Genomic DNA, 19,219 nt, shown 5'->3' with positions numbered 1-19,219 from the left:
GAACTGATGAGAAGCACTCATGTTACATCTCTGCTCTGTAAGTGACTGTTCTGTGCCTTCTCAGCTGGTGGGAAGAAGCATGATAGACCACCCTGACTTTGGCAGGAAGAGGGCAGTTTACTGACTGAGGCCACATGGAGGAATCTCCCTGTGGAAGCTTTGGAGGCCCTGTTTCTTATTCCTTGTGTTGGTCTATCAGACACCCTCCGTGCTGCAGAACCTTAGGGTTTTTACTTAATGATATATTGAGGGGCTACCCTGTCCTTTTCCTCGTGCCCCACTCCTCGCCACCCCCTTATCTCTTAGCAGAAGCCATGGCTCCCCAGCCCCGCAAGAGCTGCTGTCCTCAAGCCTGTAGCCAGTGACCACTGGGCAAAGGTAACTCCATCACCCACTCACATCTGGCAGGGAGCAGCCTCTGGGGGAGCCTGAAACGTAAGCAATAGGAATCACATGCGGAATTCCCCACCTGTGAGTGGCTTTTATTTCTAGCTGCTAAAACTTTCAGTATGCAGAGATGTCCTGGAAATTCTATACGTAGCATAGAATGTACCAGACACGTGTGACCAGTCCACAGAGTCTTGCCTGGTCTTAATGGCTTGAGTCTCCATCTCATTTGAATGCAGGAAGTCAGATTTACTGTGGTTGCCATTCCACGGATTTCTGGAAATCCTCAGGGAAGCTCAGAAGTTCTGCACATCTGCTCTGGTCATCTCTTGTCCCCTAAACTGTCTCTCTAACCCCACATTGCTGCTCCCCCCTTCCCATGGGCCACTGTTAGCAATCTCCCTCTACCCCCTCAAGCCCCACTTACCCCCAGCTGCTGCTCTCTCTGGTCCTGCCTTGTGCTACCTTGTGGCCCAGACCCTTCCCACAGCTCCCCAGAGTGAGAGCAGAGGCTGCAACCTAACTTGAGGAATACTGGCAGGGCAGCTCAACATGGAGAATAATGGGCAACTTTGGACATGTAGCCACACTCAGAGGCTCTGGCTCCAGTCCAGGCCCCTTTCAGAGGGTCCCTACAGGCTGCTTCATGGCCATCTCCCAGCCCACCATCATCTCAAAGGCCCATCTTCCTTCCTTGCAGTGAAGGACCTTCAACCATGTCTGCCCGACCCAGGGCCCAACTCCAGCACACATGAGGCCCCAGGGAGAGACAGTAACCAGAGCCTCACTCCAACCCAGGGCCTGCCTGCCTGCTGACTCCTGACTTCCTGTTCCGTCTCCCCAAAGGGTTGATATAGACAAACCCATTCTCTTAGAGAGACTCCACCCCATCCACTCCCACAGAGTGTGTTCTTTGCCCTAAGAACATGATGGTCCAATGTCAGTATATTCTGGGTTATTCAGACACACGTGAGTCAGCAGTGGTCTAGTCGGCATATAACTGAACTAATCCTAATCTGGTGTCTGTTTGCAGTCCTCTGCTGCATGAAATTTAAAAAAGAAACCTGCCAGAACTAAGGCGGTATCGATGGGGATACACAGGACGGGACGGATGTGGGAAGTGGGTAGAGGCTAGGGACTAACTGGCCACTGGGAGGGGGAGTTAAGGACACCACCCAGGATCCTGGGTGAATTATGGTGCCAATGAGCTGAGGTACGTTGTACAGGCGAAGCAGCAGATGAGCAAAGGTGAGAGTTCCATTTTGGACATGTTGAGTGTGAGGTGACTATGGGCCATTCAGTGGAAGTATGTGGTAAGCAGGTAAATGTGATCATTGACAAGTGATTGACATTCCAGGATTTTGGGATGTGGCCATGACACAAGGAAGGAATCACATCACCTAGAGCCCAGCTTTCTAGAATGTTGCTTCGCTTTCCCACTTCTCTCTGGGGGATATACAGATTCTTCTCCTTGTTTCACATCAGTGGTTTCCGCCTCTCCCCTAATACTTCAGCACGCCTGTTGACTTCTGTGCCCTCCATCTCCCTAAATGGGCTTTCAAGGTATTTTCCCAAGCAGAGCTGGTCTCCCTCTGTTGCACGGCCTCATTTCTTGCAACTGAGCTCATGGTGAGTTCACTGGGTGCTGTTATTTGGAATCTCAGGATTTTCTAGCTGAAACACCAGCCAGAAGTACTGAAATTGTGGGATAAATTCTGGACTTTTTTTTTAAATGCCTACAAAATTAGTCTTCTGCATGAATCAGGCACATAAAGCTATATTTCCAGTTTAAGGAAAGAGCCCCAAATTTATTTTCCAGTTCTGCTTAAGGCACGTTTCTAGTTTGAGGTCCCACATTTGGCCAATTCCACCAAATTTATAATGGCTCTCACTAGTCCATCTCTCTTTTTTTTTTTTTTTGCCCCCTGAACTCATTGTACTCTTAGAATCTAGAGCTTTCTGGTGAATCTTTTAATACATAGAGCTGTCCTGGGGCTTGAGCTCTCTGGCCAGGATCTCTCCTACCTCAGCTACTCTACTGAATATCAGTCACTGGGCAAATGCTGGTCTTTGTTTACCCTGATCCTCTGTTGCAGTGGCCGCCTCTGTGGTCCATTATGTAGGGCAGACAAGCTGCTGTCTCGGCAGTGAACCCATTGGGCCTCCCAACACTGTGCCTAATTGTATTCCCTGTTCTCTGCTACCAGATGCAGTAAATTACATTTCCTCCCAGCTCCCCGACCTGCCAATCCTCTGTTCACGAACAGCACAACCGTCACCTGGGCAGGACGGAACCAGCAGAGCAGCTGGTAAGTCCTGGGGAGCTATTTGGTTTTGATGCCAGGACTGACCATGGGGCTTGCGTTTCTCTGAGCTTTAATAACGAGTGATGCCCAGATATCCTTACATAGGGGGGACCCTGTCCTCAGCACAGCTTCAGATGTAGAATTTACAGTGGCCACACCGGGCAGGCACTGGGCCCTGCTGGGTGTCTGAGGACCAAAGGGGAGGGAGTATTGAGAAAATCAGAAACCATTTTCTTCCACTTCAAAAGAGTCTGTCTTGTGTTTGTGGTCTTTATAGCTGTCCTCATTCTTAAAGTTCATTTGCACTCTGCCTCCAGGGATTTTTATTTTCCATATTGGAATAGTACAAGATCAAATGAGCTATGCCGGGAAGCTGGAGGGAAAGTATTTTCAAAGTGTATGAGTATGTTGCTGGAATCCTTTGGGAATCGAGCTGTTTGTATGTTGTGAACATATATATTCTCAAGTCTTCCCATTTCTGGAGTTATTTCTTAACTACTGTGGTATATTTGGGAAATAAAAGGAGCAATTTAAAGAATATATGTTTCTTGCTAATGTTTCTCACAGTTGTGGATTTTAGAAAATAATACACTTGTGAGTGTAAAGCCTATAGAGAGCTCTGCTTTCCTCTGTTCAATGCGAACGTGCCTCAGAAATCAGAACTGGACGGCCGTGAACAATAAATCTCTATACCGATATTTTTGCTCTTCACAGAATTGCACTGAGGGCCGGGGTGGAATGGAAAAATGAACTGCCAAGGTTGTACAGTTCGTGACAATGTAGGTGAACTTGAATCTGAACATCAGATTATGCTTTACATAATCTAGGTAAATTTATGTTTAAAATAAGTCACCTAAGGACACCTTTTATAAGACAGAATAATCATGGACCGTTAAGTCAGAGGAAATCCTTTATACAGGCCAACCTGAATATTTTATGAAGCAAATAGTCCCTCCTTATTTTAATATAAAAGTAAAATAAAAGGGCAAGTAAGTATTGACATAATTGTCATGCGCACTGGCTAAATTTCAGTATCTACCGAGTGTCTATGTAAACATCTTAGCATCATGTTACTTTTACATACAGACTCACAGGGTTCTAGAGTTGGGGGGAGGGGGGGCGGGGAGGACTGTAAATTGTGTCTGGTCAAACCCAGGCCAGGTCAACGGATCCCCGGATAGTTAAAGGATAAGCCAGAACTTGCAGCCTACAGTCATGCTACAAAGGAACCATTGGCAGTGACTTAAGCTGTGGATTCTTTTAAATGCTCCAAAATGCACGTCTGAGATCAACTGGGGATAATAACTCTTCAAAAGTCACATACCTCCCTGCTTGTTATTAGAGTGTTGGTAGTTCCCAATAGCTGTGCGTAAACAGCTTTGCAGCCCCTTTCCACATGTTTCTGCACCTCACGGGACATGCAATATGACCCACCTAATGGATCGGCTCATGGAGGGGGGGTAGGGGCAGCGTGTGGGGACTAATTTTTAAGAGATATGGAAAGGATTCGTAGACAAGCAATGTAAAGTTCGAGAGTGTTCTGTTGCTGGGATTGCAGTGCCGTGTGCATAAGAATACACATACTATTACAAGCTAGCATCCTTCATCTTCAAAGATACTGTAAAAACATAAAGATCCAAATAGCAAAGGCATTTTAAAAAAAGTATTATGTGCTCAAAATCTTCTAACACATAAGCTTACATGTACTTCTGTTTAGTAGGTAAGAACTAATTTGCATAAATGTATCTATTGTGGAAATACACAGACGCAGAGTCTTGAAAGGAATTGCCTTTGATGTGGTTAACTGCTTTGTCCAGGCTGTTTTTGAAGTAGAGCACCCAGATTAATTGTCACTTATGGCTAACAGTGACTACTCAGAGCATGAATGGCATGCAAATTAATGGCACTCACCATTAATGGAATTCTTTCTCCTAGATATAATCCATCTTGCTTTAGGAACGTCCTTTTGGAAATTTGCGCAATCTTAGGGCCATTTTAATAAATGTCACCGGTCATTACTCAGTATTATGACAAATATCTGATTGTTTGGAGTTTGGGAGGTTTTAGATTCTGTATAAATGGGAATTTATTTAGAATCATTGCTTTGCAGATTCAGGAAGCATCTATTCCAATCCCTCATTCAAACATGGAATCCGGGGGATAGAAACCCTGCCAAGAGGCCCTCAAAACCCACAGTCACCCACCATGAGACTGGGTCTCCCTCCAGGTGGCCCATTCTGTCTATAATTGGTTCTGACAATTGGGAAGTTCTTCCTCTGATGGAACTCTCATTAGTCTGCTGCTTTCATCTTCTACCCATTGGTCCTTATCCTGCCCTCTGGAGCCCCTCAGAACAAACCTAAGTTCTGATTTCCCTGTAGGTAGTTGAAAATGGCGGTCACGTCCTGTCTTTCCCAGGTCCTCACTTTCCATCCCCTTAATACCCACAGCCCCGGTCTCTTCAGCTGGTCCTGAGGTGATGAGGTTGCTTTGACATCCTCTGCCATGCCTGTCCCTCCCCTCTGAACGCTCCCCGCTTTGTCTCTGAAGTACGAGGCTCAGAGCTGCCGAGCGCGCGCACTCTGGGCTGAGCCGGTCACCCCACAGAGCGGGGCTTGATGCCACAGACCGTGTGACTCACTTGGTTGCCATCACAGCCTTCCAGCTTCAGGCTCTAAGGTAAAGCCTCAGAGGTACGTGACATGTGCCACTACTGGGCCTCCTTTCCTTTGTCCAGTGGACTCATCACTCCAGAGTCATTTCAGTGGCAACGAGCGGTCTGTTCCCCACAGCTGCACACATAACGCTTCGCCTTATCACGTGCAGAAGAACCCACAAAATCCTTTATTTCTAATCTCGAGAGGCAAAAGTAAGGAGGAGCTATGCACCTGTCGGCCCTTGGTAGATTTCATATGACTAGTAAATTTCTTCTTGTTAAAGTGTCCCTCGGGAGTGTCGGGGGGCCTGGGGTCACTGAGGAGCCTCCGGAAGGTGGGGAGGGGTTGAGGTGAGGGGACTTGGCAGTCAGGTCCCTTGTGTTCTCTCCCATTTCAAGCACAGCAGCTCCCCGGCGCTTGTGTTTCCATATTGTATTTCTGCATCAGATTTCATTTGAATAAAGGGTTTAACCGTTTTGAAAGGAGAAAACTGTCTTCTCTGTTGTCCGGGTTTTTACGGCTTGTGATTGTGGCTCCGAAGACACTAACTTTTCCTCTCAGTTTATTATCATCTCAGATCTGAAAAGCACACTTGCATTATTTATCATCATTTCCCTGATAAAGACGTTGAACAGTTGGAACCAGAGTCAGAGGCCTGCAGCTCACCGTTAGGGATCTCCTGGCCCTTGGGAATCCTCACTCGGCACCTATGGGGCATGGCCCTTCAACCAGTGACAGGTTCTGGCAATTGTCCTGATATTCAAGGCACGTGTTTCTGTCTTGACAACTTAAGGACATAGGGACTTTCTGATGATCCAGATATGCTGTATCTCTGGCATTTGCCTAATCTGCCTAGAGACCTTGAAGAAAAAAGAAAATGAGATTAATGTGCCTAGCTTCTGCTCTTTGAAAATTAACTCTAGAATTCAGCCAGCCATGATGTCAAGCTGTTTCTATGTAGTTTATGGAATTCCTTCCTTCTCATTTTTGAAAATAAGAACTTTGAGTCACTGCCTCCAGCGCCTTTCCTGGTATATAAAATCCTTGAGACAAATTCATTGATACGGGAACTGGGGCCCAGGGCCGAAAGCACTGACAGCATTTGTATCCCTGGGTGCTTTATCATTTTCCAGTCTTCTCTACTCATCTGGGTTTCAATGACCTCTTAGCAATTTCTTTCTGGCACTTTTCAGGCTGAAAACTGCCCTTCTTGACCAAAAAGACTGAAGCAAAATCGATATGAGAATTGGCTTTGGCCTTTGTTGTCCTTCAGCATCATGCCCTTGCTGACTTATTTTTGTTGAAACCACACTGTCTTGGGAAAACAGTTGATTCGAAGAAATGTTTGATTACTGGTTTTTGAAGTTAGAGATTGCCCTCTGGGATGAGAGGGAGGATCCACTCTGAATGAATGTCCTCATTTTCATTGTTATTGACATCACAATGCCAATTTTATATCTCCAACCTCAAGAGAAGGAGTGAACGTAAATGTATATGTATAATCATATACTCAGATGGGTAAGACTGTACATATGTATGTTCATTCAATAAGCCAAGCATATGTATTGTTTCTCTTCCACATTCCATGTATAATGCCAGCTACTTGACGATCATTATATTGGGGTGATCTCACTGCTGGGTGGTGGTCCTGGTCTGGCTGTCTATCACCCTCGTCTAGTACTTGACACATCACTGACTCACAAGCCACACAGGCTGTTCATGGCACCATGGAATATCAAAGCTGGATACCATATATATATATATATATATATATATATATATATATATATATATATTTATATATACATATATATACACACACACACATATATATATATACACACACATACACACATATATATGTGTATATATGTATATATGTGTATTTGTATAACTGAATGACTTTGCTGTTTACCCGAAACTAACACAACATTGTAAATCAACTATACTTCAATTAAAAAAAAAAAAAGCTGGATACCCTTCATTGTACAAATGGGAAAAATGAGGCCCCAAATTAGGATGTGACTTGAATAGGAATTCAGACTTACTATCTTTCTCCCTTCCCCGACACCTCCCATCTTACTGACTGATGACAGCGGGGCATGACTTTTTATACTTTACACGTGGACCCTCAGCCTTATTCTTCTGCCCACTGGTCACAGTGAGTCAAAGGAAGTGAGCTGGGAGCAGCCTGGGTTGACAAATTTAACAGTGATTGAATGGTTCTGTCCTTACGGAGCGCAGAGTCCTGTCTTGTGTGCTCTTGTCTCGATCCTGAAATGGAATCATGCCAGTTGGTGCCCCCCTCTCCTTACTTGTGTCAGGTGCTGTTGTTTCTTCTTCCCTGGGCTCCTTAGAGCCCTTACAGCTGCTCTCTGTTTGCCCAGGCTGAAGGTGACAGGGAACAAGAGAGTGTGAAGAGCTAGGGCGGTAGGTTTGACCCGGAATCAACCATTCTCTGCTCCTCAGACCCTCTCTCTGAGCCCTGCGGTGCGCAGGTATCTTCCCTGGGGGCCTCCCACTCTTGCCCATACCTGGGTCTTTTCAGAACCTAGAAACTGGGATTATCGATCCCTGTTAGTGTGTCTCTGCTTCTTCAAGGTGGCCCTTCTATTGGTGAGAGAGCTGTGGGGGAGAAGAACCAAGAAAACCAAACAGAGCTCAGAGTCACAGCACCAATGCAGTCATCCATTTGTATCCCTTTGCAGAAACTGGCCACTTTGGTTCTTATTCTTCATTAACAAAATGGAGATACTACTCTGCTCTCTCACCCGATTATTGGAAGGAAGAGCAAACATGTTGTGTGTCCTCCAACCTCATTGTCATCAGTGTATAATATTTGGAAATCAATAATTAAATATATCATTTTATAAAGACGTACTTCCAGATTTCAGTCATCCCATCATTGCAATGTCCATTGGACTGTCTTCTTTCTTTTTTCTCTATCTCCTGGTCCTTCCTCAAATACTTTTCTTTTTGTTCATGGGGCTCTTTCAAAATCTCTTTCAAGGGCTCCCCAGAAAGTTTCCTCCCCTGAGCAGTACCACCCTCCTCATTTTTTTTCAATAAGATGAGCTTGGATAACAAGCCCTTACGATCCTCATCACTGTGTACCTGTGGCATGGGGAGCCTTGTGGAAAGAAAAGGGCAGATTCGAGAGTGTTCTTTGTGGTTAGAGATGAGGGCATGATGCAAGGGAGAGGAGAGGTCTTTGGTATACGCTACTTGGCAGGAGTAAAAAGCAGAGTTTTAAAAATTGTGTGCATGCCTCATAAACAAAATGTTGACTTTAAAATGTAAGTCTTATTTTCCTACTGGTTCATATCTACCCTCGTTCACATTTGGGATATTATTGGCTGAGAACTGGAGCAAAATAGAAATACTTATTCATAAACAACACATTTAAGATAAATGTTCACACTTCCTGTGTGGTTTTCTGAATGTCTAATAACATTCTCATATATGTATCCATAAAGTCTAAGTATTGCCTTCAGAGAGTAGAACTTTAAAGTTATCAGCCCTAAAAATGGCAGTTATGTGAGGGGGTGAAGGGGTTAACTAACCTTATTTTGGTAATCATTTTGCAGTATATATGTATATTGAATCATCACATTGTACATCTTAAACTTACATATGTTATATGTCAACAATACCTCAATAAATCTGGAAACAAACAAACAAAAATATTGCCTTTGTGTAAACCAGAGCTTCTCGAAGTGTTTGCCTGGCTCCCCCTTACTAGAGAAGAGAGTGAAGGCAGACAGGGTATGTGAGACCAAACCTGAAGAAACCTGCTAAAAATCTGTGGTTCCTTTGAAGCCCAACATCTTATCTGGGGAAAAAAAATAGATACGAATGTTGTCTTTTATGGCATAACATATCTAGGTTTCTTTTATTATAAAAATGCCTTAAAGTGTTCTGCTCTCATATTCTAGAAATATTGAAAGAACAGTGTATAACATATAAATATAAATATTAATCTGTAACCCTAATGAATCCATGTCACTTGTGGTTCAGTTCCAGAGCCATGTCACACTTAAAAAAATACAGCTTAAAATCACAGACAAAAAAAAGAAAACCCACTAAAAAGAAACTCTGTTCTTTACCTATTTTTCCTGAAGGATATTAAAAGGGATCCAATTCATATCTCCACCCAGAAGCACTTACGTTCCCTTTACTTCCCTCCACATATAATTCTCCAAAGCATCATCCACGGCCACAGAATGTTCCTTCCCTATCCTTCTCCCACACAGCTTTCACTGTCTCTTCCATTCAACTCCTTCTTTCTCAACTCTTTATTGTATGGATCTACTTAACCGTTCTAGCAAAGACCTTCTCCTCGTCATCCCTCCTTTCAGTCCAGTCTCTGATTCTAGGAACAGGCAAGGACCAGATGAGGTTGGGGATTAGGATGGCAGAAAAGGGAAAATTGGACCCAAAATGACAGCCTTCTCATTGGTGGGCAGAGAGAGAGAGGGACATCCCTAAAGATTCCTATGTTCATAATTTGTATCCTATCAGATATGGATATAAAAATAGAAATATTTTATTCCATACTCTGTATTGATTGCAGCTCATTGTATCATTTGGTTCATATATTACTGGATGTTTGCGGTGTTGTATCTATAACTGACAATCATTATTACCTTTCTTATTTATAAATATGTCCCATGAATGTGTTAATAGTGATAGGACATAAGATTTTAACCCAAAATTGTGCTTTTTACTATAAATGTAATATTTAAAGAACAGGCTTTTGGAGCCCATGCAAAATTTTAAATACCTATTCTATTTCTTTGATAACACATTTTGTGGAAAATCAGGAAATAACAGAAACAGATATCTCTCTTGATATCACCGTCATTGTGTGATCTCATGTACCTCTATGACAAATATTGGTTGGCCTCCCATTGTGTCACTTAAGGAAACTCAAGATCTTTGTGCTGAGCAAGTGAAACTTTCAAAACAGACACAATGAAAAATCGAGCATTAGATTTTGCTTCAAAATCTTTTTAGTTAAGTGTTAACCGTGATCAGATTGTATCTTATTACACAAGCAGATGGAATAATACCGTTGCTATTTTTTTTAACCAGTACAAACATTAATCACTGTGTGTACCTTTTCATTGGTGTCATATAAAGTATTTGTGACTAGATTAAAACAACAAATTAGACTTTTCAGTTAGTAGCAACTGTTTCACAAGTATGTATAGCAGGTACCTTTTCTGCAAAAGGTTCTAAGGTAGGTGTTGGGAGGGAGGGGGAATCATAGAAGGATGTCAGGCAAAAAACTAGCCTTCAAGGATCCTAAGAATCTATGGAGCTAATAAAACATTCCCACAGATAATTATATTACTGCGTGGAAAGTGTTAAGTGCCTTCAGACAGGTTTAGAGGAAGTGTTCAGAGAATCTTGAGAAGAGAGGGATGACTTAGAGATGGGATGATCAAAGAAAGCTCATGGAAGAGGGCGCTGTTGACCTGGGCATCGATGGATGAGTCATATTTGGATATAAAGAAACTCAAAAGAAGGACTTTTCAAGAGAAGGGAATCTTAAAAGCAGGAAATGTTAGGTGTGAGATGGTGTTTTTTGGTCTCTCTAGAGGGAAAGGAAGCAATGAAATGTGTGATTGGAAAGATAGTTTGGATCTTTTTAACACAGTTGGGGCACTTGTAGTTCTTCAGAAAGAGGTAGGGACTCAACGGCCATGATGAGCAGAGGTGTGACATAGGACTCTAGGGTCTGCCAGTGGAGGAGGGACAAAAGGCAGTCTAGGCAGAGGGACAGCAGGCGACAGGGATGAGGAGTCATGGGGGGATGTCCTGGGAATAGTGAGAACTTTGTTATGGCCTGAGTGGATGTGGGATGAGAGGGGCCACAAGACAAGACAAGAAAGGAAGATTGCAGATAAATGCCAAAGGTAATCACATGCCAAGCTAAGGAGTTTGGTGTTTACCCTCTACAGACACAGGAGCCAACGGAGGGTTTGTAAGTAAGGTAGCTCTGTGGGCAGGGTGGAGCCTAGGCTAGCAGGGGTCGGCTGACTTTTTCTGTAAAGGGCCAGATCATAAATATTTTAGACTTTGTGGACCACGTATTGTCTCTGTTGCATATCTTTTTATTTCCTTTTCTCTTTCTTAAATTCTTTCTTTCCTTTTCTCTTTCTTAAGTTCTTTCCTTCCTTCCTTTTTTTTTTTTTTTTTTTTTTTTTAATGTAAAGACCATTCTTTGCTCCTCTGGCCATGCAAAACGGGGCCTCAGCTGCCTTTGGCCCACTGGCGATGAAAAGACAGAAGTAGCAGTTAAAAATCAGACACAGGTAATTGTGCCGAAGAGGGCCTGGTCTAAGGCAGTAGTGATAGAGGTAGTGGTGAGGAGATGCATGGGGATGGATCTGAAATAGAATTAGTCTCAGCAGTTGTTTGACTCTGGGTAATTAGGAAGAAAAGGAAAAATCAGGTATGATTCTGAGGCTTCTCGCTTGAAAGACTAGGTAGTGGAGCTGGTGTTACTTCACACCAAGACTACGGGGGAGTTTTGAGAGAAGATGCATTCAGTTTTGCAGCTGCAGAGTTTGATGTATCTGTGGGTCATTCAGGGCAAGGGTGTCTGGGGACAGTTGGCTCAGTGGGTCTGAGGCCCAGTTTCCTCCCATCCAGGCCGTGTGCCTCACAGGGAGTCTCTGAGGTAATAGATTTGAAAGTATGGAGTGTCAATGTAAGTCTACAGGACAGGAAAGAGCTGGTTCTTAGGAAGCTCAGACCAGCAGCAGGATTTGAGATGAGTTGGAGAGGCCAAGATTGGACCTGGGAAGACCAGGTAAGAAGCTCTTGTGATATCTAGGGAAGAGGAAGTAGTGTCTCAGATTGAGTGGTGGCAGTAGCACAGAAAGAAGGCGGCAGATGGGAAGGAAGTATGGGGCAGAATCTCGAGGGCTTGGCAATGCGTGCATGGGGGAAGAAAGAGGCTTTCTGTGAGGATAGTCCTCAAATTCCAGTGTCGTGGGTTGACGCCACCTCTGGTCTGTTCTTTTTCTAGTTCGTATCTTAGAAACCTAACAAAGTGACTGAAGCTTACAGAGCATATAATCTGACTCCTTTCATAGCTTTCAATTTTTATAAATATCCTCTTTTACAGTACAGTAAAGGATGGCCATGTGCCACCTGCAAAACCCTTTGTGTAATCTTCATTACAGAAAAGGGAAATGTCTAAAAACCAGTAGAATACTCTGTAAAAGAATTTTTAAAAGAGATTTAAGATTTTAGAACTAGGTTACATCTTAACTAAGGGCTTTAAAATTGTCTATAAGCCTAAGGTATGCTCACGATCAAGGTAAACTTGCATGTTGTCAGCCTCCCTGTAATGTGTCACACTGGATCTCAACAGTCGCTCGTGGCCTTATTTTAGCTCATCTTCCTGGGAAGTGTGAGTGCCATTGAGATATTGGTAACTCTGTACATGTGTCTTCCCAGTGCATTTAGCTGCTGTGTTAAAACACATATATAACCACCTCTGTCCACATTGCACTCACTCTAACACTCAAGATGCTTGGCAGTTAGACTAGAAAGGGCACAGCACCTTTTTTTTTGTCTGTTTGGCAATTAACCATTCACTGGCTTTTTTTGTTGTAACATGCACTTCCTTTCTCTTGTTTTCATTCAAGCTGTGTACGCCATGGAAATTAATGTGGAGAAAGACAAACAAACAGGAGAGACCAAGATTCTCTCTACATCCACCATTGGCCCAGAGGGTGTCCATCAGAGAGGAGTCAAAGTCTTTGATGATGGTACCAAAGTAGTGTATGAGGTGCACTCAGGAGGCACCATAGTAGAAAACGGAGTGCACAAATTAAGCTCAAAGGATGTAGAAGAGCTTATTCAGAAGGCTGGACAATCAAGCTTAAGAGGAGGGCACGTGTCAGAAAGGACTGTGGTTGCAGATGGGAACCTCAGCCACCCTAAGGAACATATGCTCTGCAAAGAAGCCAAGTTAGAAATGGTCCATAAGTCTAGGAAAGATCATACTTCCGGGAACCCAGGGCAGCAGGCTCCAGCCCCCAGCACTGAAGGGCCGGAGGCAAACTTGGATCAGCCAGTCACCATGATTTTCATGGGCTACCAAAATATCGAGGATGAAGAAGAGACGAAGAAGGTGCTAGGCTATGATGAAACCATCAAGGCTGAGTTGGTCCTCATTGATGAAGACGATGAGAAGTCATTGAGGGAGAAGACGGTGACAGATGTGTCCACTATTGATGGGAACGCAGCTGAGCTGGTGTCCGGGAGACCCGTCTCAGACACCACAGAGCCCTCATCCCCCGAAGGGAAGGAAGAGAGCCTGGCCACAGAGCCAGCCCCAGGTACCCAAAAGAAAAAGCGCTGTCAATGCTGTGTTGTCATGTGACCACTTCTTTCTTCCCTTTTCTTCTGGGCAGCCTTTGTGCTCTCCACCACTTACGTAGACCTCCCTGTACCACTAACTGCGATACTGTGAACTGGAAGCAAACACCTGCCTTGCCTTGCAGTTGGATTGCTTTGATCCCTCTTATTTTTTTCCCTTTTGTTTTTTTTTCTCCAGTTTCCTCAGCTCAGAGACAACATGCATGTGTGTGCTTCACTCTTTCCAAGAACTTGCTTTTCCTCTAAACCTTTCCTTGTGTCTTCAAGAGGGAATCGGTTCCTTACTGCTCGATTGGAATGGACTCTTCCTAGCAGCCAGTGATCTAGTAGCCTTAATTCACTTGACTGGAATTGAATCCATGGGCATCGGGGGTTTCATTTTGTCGTGTGTTCCTATCACGTAGTCACACATCACCACGTCACTGATTTCTCACTTGCCTCCCTCGCTGTGGATCTTTGCTTTTATATCTCATGTGGCAAAATGCTATGGGCTCTAGCCGGTTGCTAGTGTAGCCAAAAGTAGACCTTACTTAGTCTGTCCAATCTAGGGTGATGCTTTTTGCTGCCTTATATAAGCTTCCAGGTTACAGTATTGTGCATCTCTGGCTTTCTGTTAAAACAAATGAAATTGGTGTAAAAGAAAAGAACCCAGTGCTTGTCATAATTGAATTGTAGGGACTGATTCCATAACCTGCCCATCAGCAGCTGTCTCTCTTTCTATGACTTAACTGATGGACCCTTTATATAAGAAGCACCATTTTTAACTTTCTAAGGACGTGAAACAAGCATTGTTTTGAGCATCAGCAGTGATCTCCAAAGTTAGGCGAACCCATGAGCCTTGCTTCTATTCTCTAAAAAAAAAAGAGTGTAAATTTTTATACTGTTTTCTTTTTCACGGATATTTTCTGATCATGTTCATCTGTTTTCAACGAAGGGGTCATTTTGAGGAGTTTCTCTGTAGTGACCGTATTTCTAAAACAGTCCTTCTGACCTACAGTGGTTGCTGGGATGCTTCCGCTCCATTGTGGACGGTGCTGTTCCTGAATTAACTCTTCATCTCACCCGCCCCATTGATTCCAGAGCCTTCCATCTGGACTCTTTTCTTTGTGTCCCCATGAGAAAGAGAATGTTTTGCGTACCATCACCATGTAGGTTTACCCACCCCACAGAATTAAACTCTAAAATGTAAAAAATGTTTAAAAGATGAAGAAAGACCTATCTTCTCACCTTAAGTATTTTAATTCGTTCCACAAATACTGATTGAGTGAGTGGCACATAGCTGAGCTTCTTCAAGCATTGTTTCTTCAACTTCTGAAGATTCCAGAACATCAAAGGATGGTTTTTATCTAGAACACAATGAACAATTCTTTAAATTCTTAGCATTCCCCCAAAGCAAAGAGCCACAGGTATAATAAAACCAAAGGGAAGCAATATAGTAAAATAATAATAGAGTAATGAAATAAAGCTGTAACATTTGAATTGATTTTAAAACAGAGATATCTTTTAAGTTTTTTGCCCGAATGTTCATAGCATTGTTGCAGATAATTCACAAAATTATCTACGTTCCATAGAACCTACTTTCAAAAAACATATGATAAGATGTACTACATCAAGTTTAACTTCTGTGGAAAGTAGATGAGGGAAAAGTAAGGTGACCTTGAGAGAATTTTATTACAGAACCAACTCAGTTTGTCCTAAATAGCTATCTTAGTGCTAAATCTATTATTATTTTTAATTTTTTAGCTTGAAATTATATTTATTCCAATTAAAAGGGGGAAAAACAATATTTTTTAATTTTCAAAGTTAATCTTTCCCAAATAATTACATTTTTAACGAGCACAAAGTAAGTCGTTTTATCACCAATATATAAACCAAAAAAAGCTAAAGAAGGAAAAAAGTAACGAGCTAAGTTCTACTTTCTAAGATGATTCCATCCATGGCTTGGTTTTGAACAGCTGAGGGAATTATCTCTAAATCTCAGGTTCAGCAAAGAAGCTTTTTTTGAATAAAACTGTTCTATTATCTAGAAATAATATCTGGTTTTGCTGCCTATAAACTTTCAGCTTCGTGCTCCTCAGCAAATGGTCATTTTAGCATCATTTAAAGGTTAGAAAAAGAAGAAGAAGAAGAAGACATGCCAGAGAAACCTATTTACAGAGAAAAAGAAAGCAGCTTCAATGTTTTGGACAATCTCTGATTTTAATAATTTATTTAGAAAGAAACAATCTAAAAGTTTCCCATAGCTTATCTTTTTTTACTCATTTGGGGATGAAGACTATTCAGTTTGGGTTTTTAAAAGCACAGTGAGTGAGTGGAATGGTAGAATTTAGCCTTGGGCGTACTTTTGATAAACAGAACCAGAGTCTTTCAGGACAGATCATTCCCTGACCTACACTTCCATCAGTGAGTTAGTTTCTCATGAAGAAAATGGTCTTTTACCTCTCACTACAAAACCACACGTGAGATTTAAAAGACCAATGATAATATGCGCTCTCATTTATCAATAATTAGTATAGGGATTAGCAAATTATATGAATTAGAGTTCTCTCTCTACTTTTACTGGTAAAGCTTATCATTTAAATGGTTTTTCAAGTAAGATGTGTTACGTTTATTAAAATGATGTGTGGCCACAGTAAACGAAGGTGTGTTTGAATATGGCGTATGTATTTGTATAGCTTGCCTCATTTTCCTATTGCAGTGGGAGGTTCAGCTTCAGCCAGTACTTTTACGGGATGAGACCTATAATCCCATCTACAGAGAAAAGGAACTACCCTTCATAGTGAAAATATAAACAGAGTTGTGACTGTGAAGATTCTGCCTTCCCTGCTGGTACTGGCATTGTCTCTGTAAACCCTTTATTATGTATGGTATCACGCCCTTCAGAAAAACAGGGTATTGACTTACATCACCAGACTAATTAGAGAATCAGTAATAAAGCTGCAAAACCATGATCATTTTTGAGCTCATGGTTGGTTGGACTTTCTTTTCAAATCATATACTCAGAACCCTTTAAATGGAAAGAGGAGAAAGAGGGAAAAGAGGGTCATTGCATTTGCTTAAAACAGATTCTCAATGGCATGGAGTTAAAGATCCTTTAAGAGTTAAAATGATAAACCTTATATATCCTGAAAAATCTTGATGACTTGTATACCCTTGACTTTTTTTTTTCTGTTTGATGTGCAGTAGGACAAAATTAAGGGGTTTTCTTTTTTTACCTTGTGCCTCATTTACCCACAATTATATTATCTTCCTTATATAAGCAAAATTATTTGCCTCTAAAAGTGATTTGACAATGTCCAGCAACATCACTCAATATAGGCAGTAGAGAGGACGAGGGGCTAGGGAATTCTTTTCTGGGTAAACCCCAAACATGGTTTCCTAAGATTATTCAAAGGCTTTCAGAAAACTCAGATTCTAGAGTTCATTTGATTTGACTCTTTCTGAAATGTTAATGACGTGTTATCTGCTTCAGATTCCCACCTAGTCCATTTTACTTTCTGGTGATAAATGTTCTTCCTGCATGCAAGGAGGCTTTTTATTTTGGTTAGGGGCAAGTTTTTATAAAAGGGGGAAATCATCTCTATATAATTTCCTAGAGTTACGATATCATCTCTGGAGCAAAATGTTGAGGCCAAGTCTGAAAACAGCTGATTTCTTTTCACTTCCTGCAGAACATCATTTCAAGGGACCACAGAACATCCTTGACAAACACCATTTATTTAATGCCAATGAACCGGTGGGTAGCAAAAGAGGTGGCGGGAATATGGCGATAGAGGCAAAAACTGAACCACTAAACCAGTTCTTCCTTTTTAAGAAACTAACCCTGTCAATGTAAAACACAGATGAACATAGACAAAATATGCACGGAGGATTTCTTTTGTTCTTACTTAAAATCTAGAAGCTCAGCCATCTCTGTTTGTCACCAGACCCACTTGTGGAGTTTAACCCACCAAACGGCCCATTCCTTGTGGGAATATTCTCATCTCCTGCAATGTTATTTTGTTTACAACCAAAACCATTCCAAGGCGAGAGCAGTTTTATGTTGTACTTTTGCAACATGTACATTCGTTATTGAAACCATGAATTCTCAGCATAGTTAAAAGATAAGTTTCAGAAACTGTGTAAATATGCAATCTTTTAGAAGCGCCTCAGTTTATTAATCAAGGTATATGTAGCTCCACTGATTAAGATGGAGCCAGAAGGTATCTTTTGTCCTATTGGATAGTACAACCCAGCAGGTACACGGAGTGATGGTATATATCGCAAAGCATCTCCAAGTAATGCGCAAGATGGCATCTGGGATTCCTGCTGCCAGTTCGCCTTCATTGTGTAGACCTCTTCTGGTCTAATCAGGAAAACTTCCCTGCATTTTCTAGGGAAAAAGAAAAATCCATCTCTTATGAGGAGCGCAATGCTGTTATGTGTCTCTATTTTCATAGCTTCAGCAAACCACATGAAAAAATCTCCATTTTAAAACCAAAATACTTATTATTTGAATGTAGAAAAGGCTAGAATAAAGATTACATCCTGAAAGTTTCAAAGGGCAGTTTCCCTGGGGATCCTTAGACCAACCTCATCCCCTACCCCTTAATTTTTATATGACTTAAATAGGCCTCTGCGTCCCCTCTCCACTCCAGTCTAAAATAAAAAGGTCTGAACTGTAGCACAAAAAAACTTGCTTTCAATGTGAAAATATAATATATATCTTTGGGGAACCACAAACTTTCTGCATCAAAGATCTGGACAGCCTTAACTTTTGTAAAAATTTTTCAGTGCTCTCTTTTACTAAGCAGGGAAACAAAATGTTTCCTGAAATTAATGACTTTTTAATATTTTGTGACTATTTTCTAAGTTTCTACAGGTTCATCTTCTCCCCATATTGCCTCTTACTAGTCACCTGGGGCTATTTTTTTGCAAGTCATTGCATTTTTATTAAAAGAAAAGTACATCTTATGAACCACAAAATTCCCTCTAGACTTCAGGCAGTCCTTCTGGAGTAAAAGAACAGAAATACAGAAAGAAAAGAATGACAGGGTGGCTTTTTCTTTCCCCCCTTATGGTTAACGTACTGTATGGTATATATGTTTACAGAATGTATCTGCCTTGTGATGTTAACAAAACGAATGACAAAAAAAAAAAAGAGTTCTGATGTGCCATTTGAAAGTTTGCCTTAGCATCACTGTTTATGTTCTTTTCTATCCTTTCAAAATCACAGGTTGTATTCCAAAGCTGTATGAACACAACATTCTCTTCCCCACCCCTACCCAGCCCTCTTCAGAGCTGTGAATTTCATCCCAGGAGCCTGAGGCAGAACCTTGCAGGTCTGGCCCAGGTGGAATAAAGTAGGCAGAGCTTGGGCATTGCCTCTGCATGTTTACCAACCAAATACTTCCTTGTGTTCCCTTCTGAGCCTGCACTATCCCACTCTGACATTCCTGGGGTGGGCTTCATGCAATGTGTGACCTCCTG

At 42.0% G+C, this 19,219-nt stretch overlaps 1 protein-coding gene across 5 annotated transcripts in view; it reads left to right on the top strand.

Annotated features, from left to right (window-relative positions):
• Positions 1–19,219, top strand: part of PALM2AKAP2 (PALM2 and AKAP2 fusion) — a 478,191-nt gene that overhangs the window by 268,668 nt on the left and 190,304 nt on the right. For 2 of the 5 annotated variants that reach the window (XM_061200117.1, XM_061200119.1), the window contains exons 7-8: positions 2,595–2,696; positions 13,015–13,710. The exons of 1 other annotated variant lie outside the window; for it this stretch is intronic. In XM_061200117.1, the coding sequence (XP_061056100.1) occupies positions 2,595–2,696; positions 13,015–13,710 (798 nt within the window). The remainder of the gene's footprint in view (positions 1–2,594; positions 2,697–13,014; positions 13,711–19,219) is intronic. 2 more of the 5 variants (XM_061200118.1, XM_061200120.1) reach the window with 2 other exon arrangements.

Source organism: Eubalaena glacialis, chromosome 9 (genome assembly GCF_028564815.1).
Source record: "Eubalaena glacialis isolate mEubGla1 chromosome 9, mEubGla1.1.hap2.+ XY, whole genome shotgun sequence".
NCBI classification, from domain to species: domain Eukaryota; kingdom Metazoa; phylum Chordata; class Mammalia; order Artiodactyla; family Balaenidae; genus Eubalaena; species Eubalaena glacialis.
This window is presented reverse-complemented; position numbering and strand designations above follow the sequence as displayed.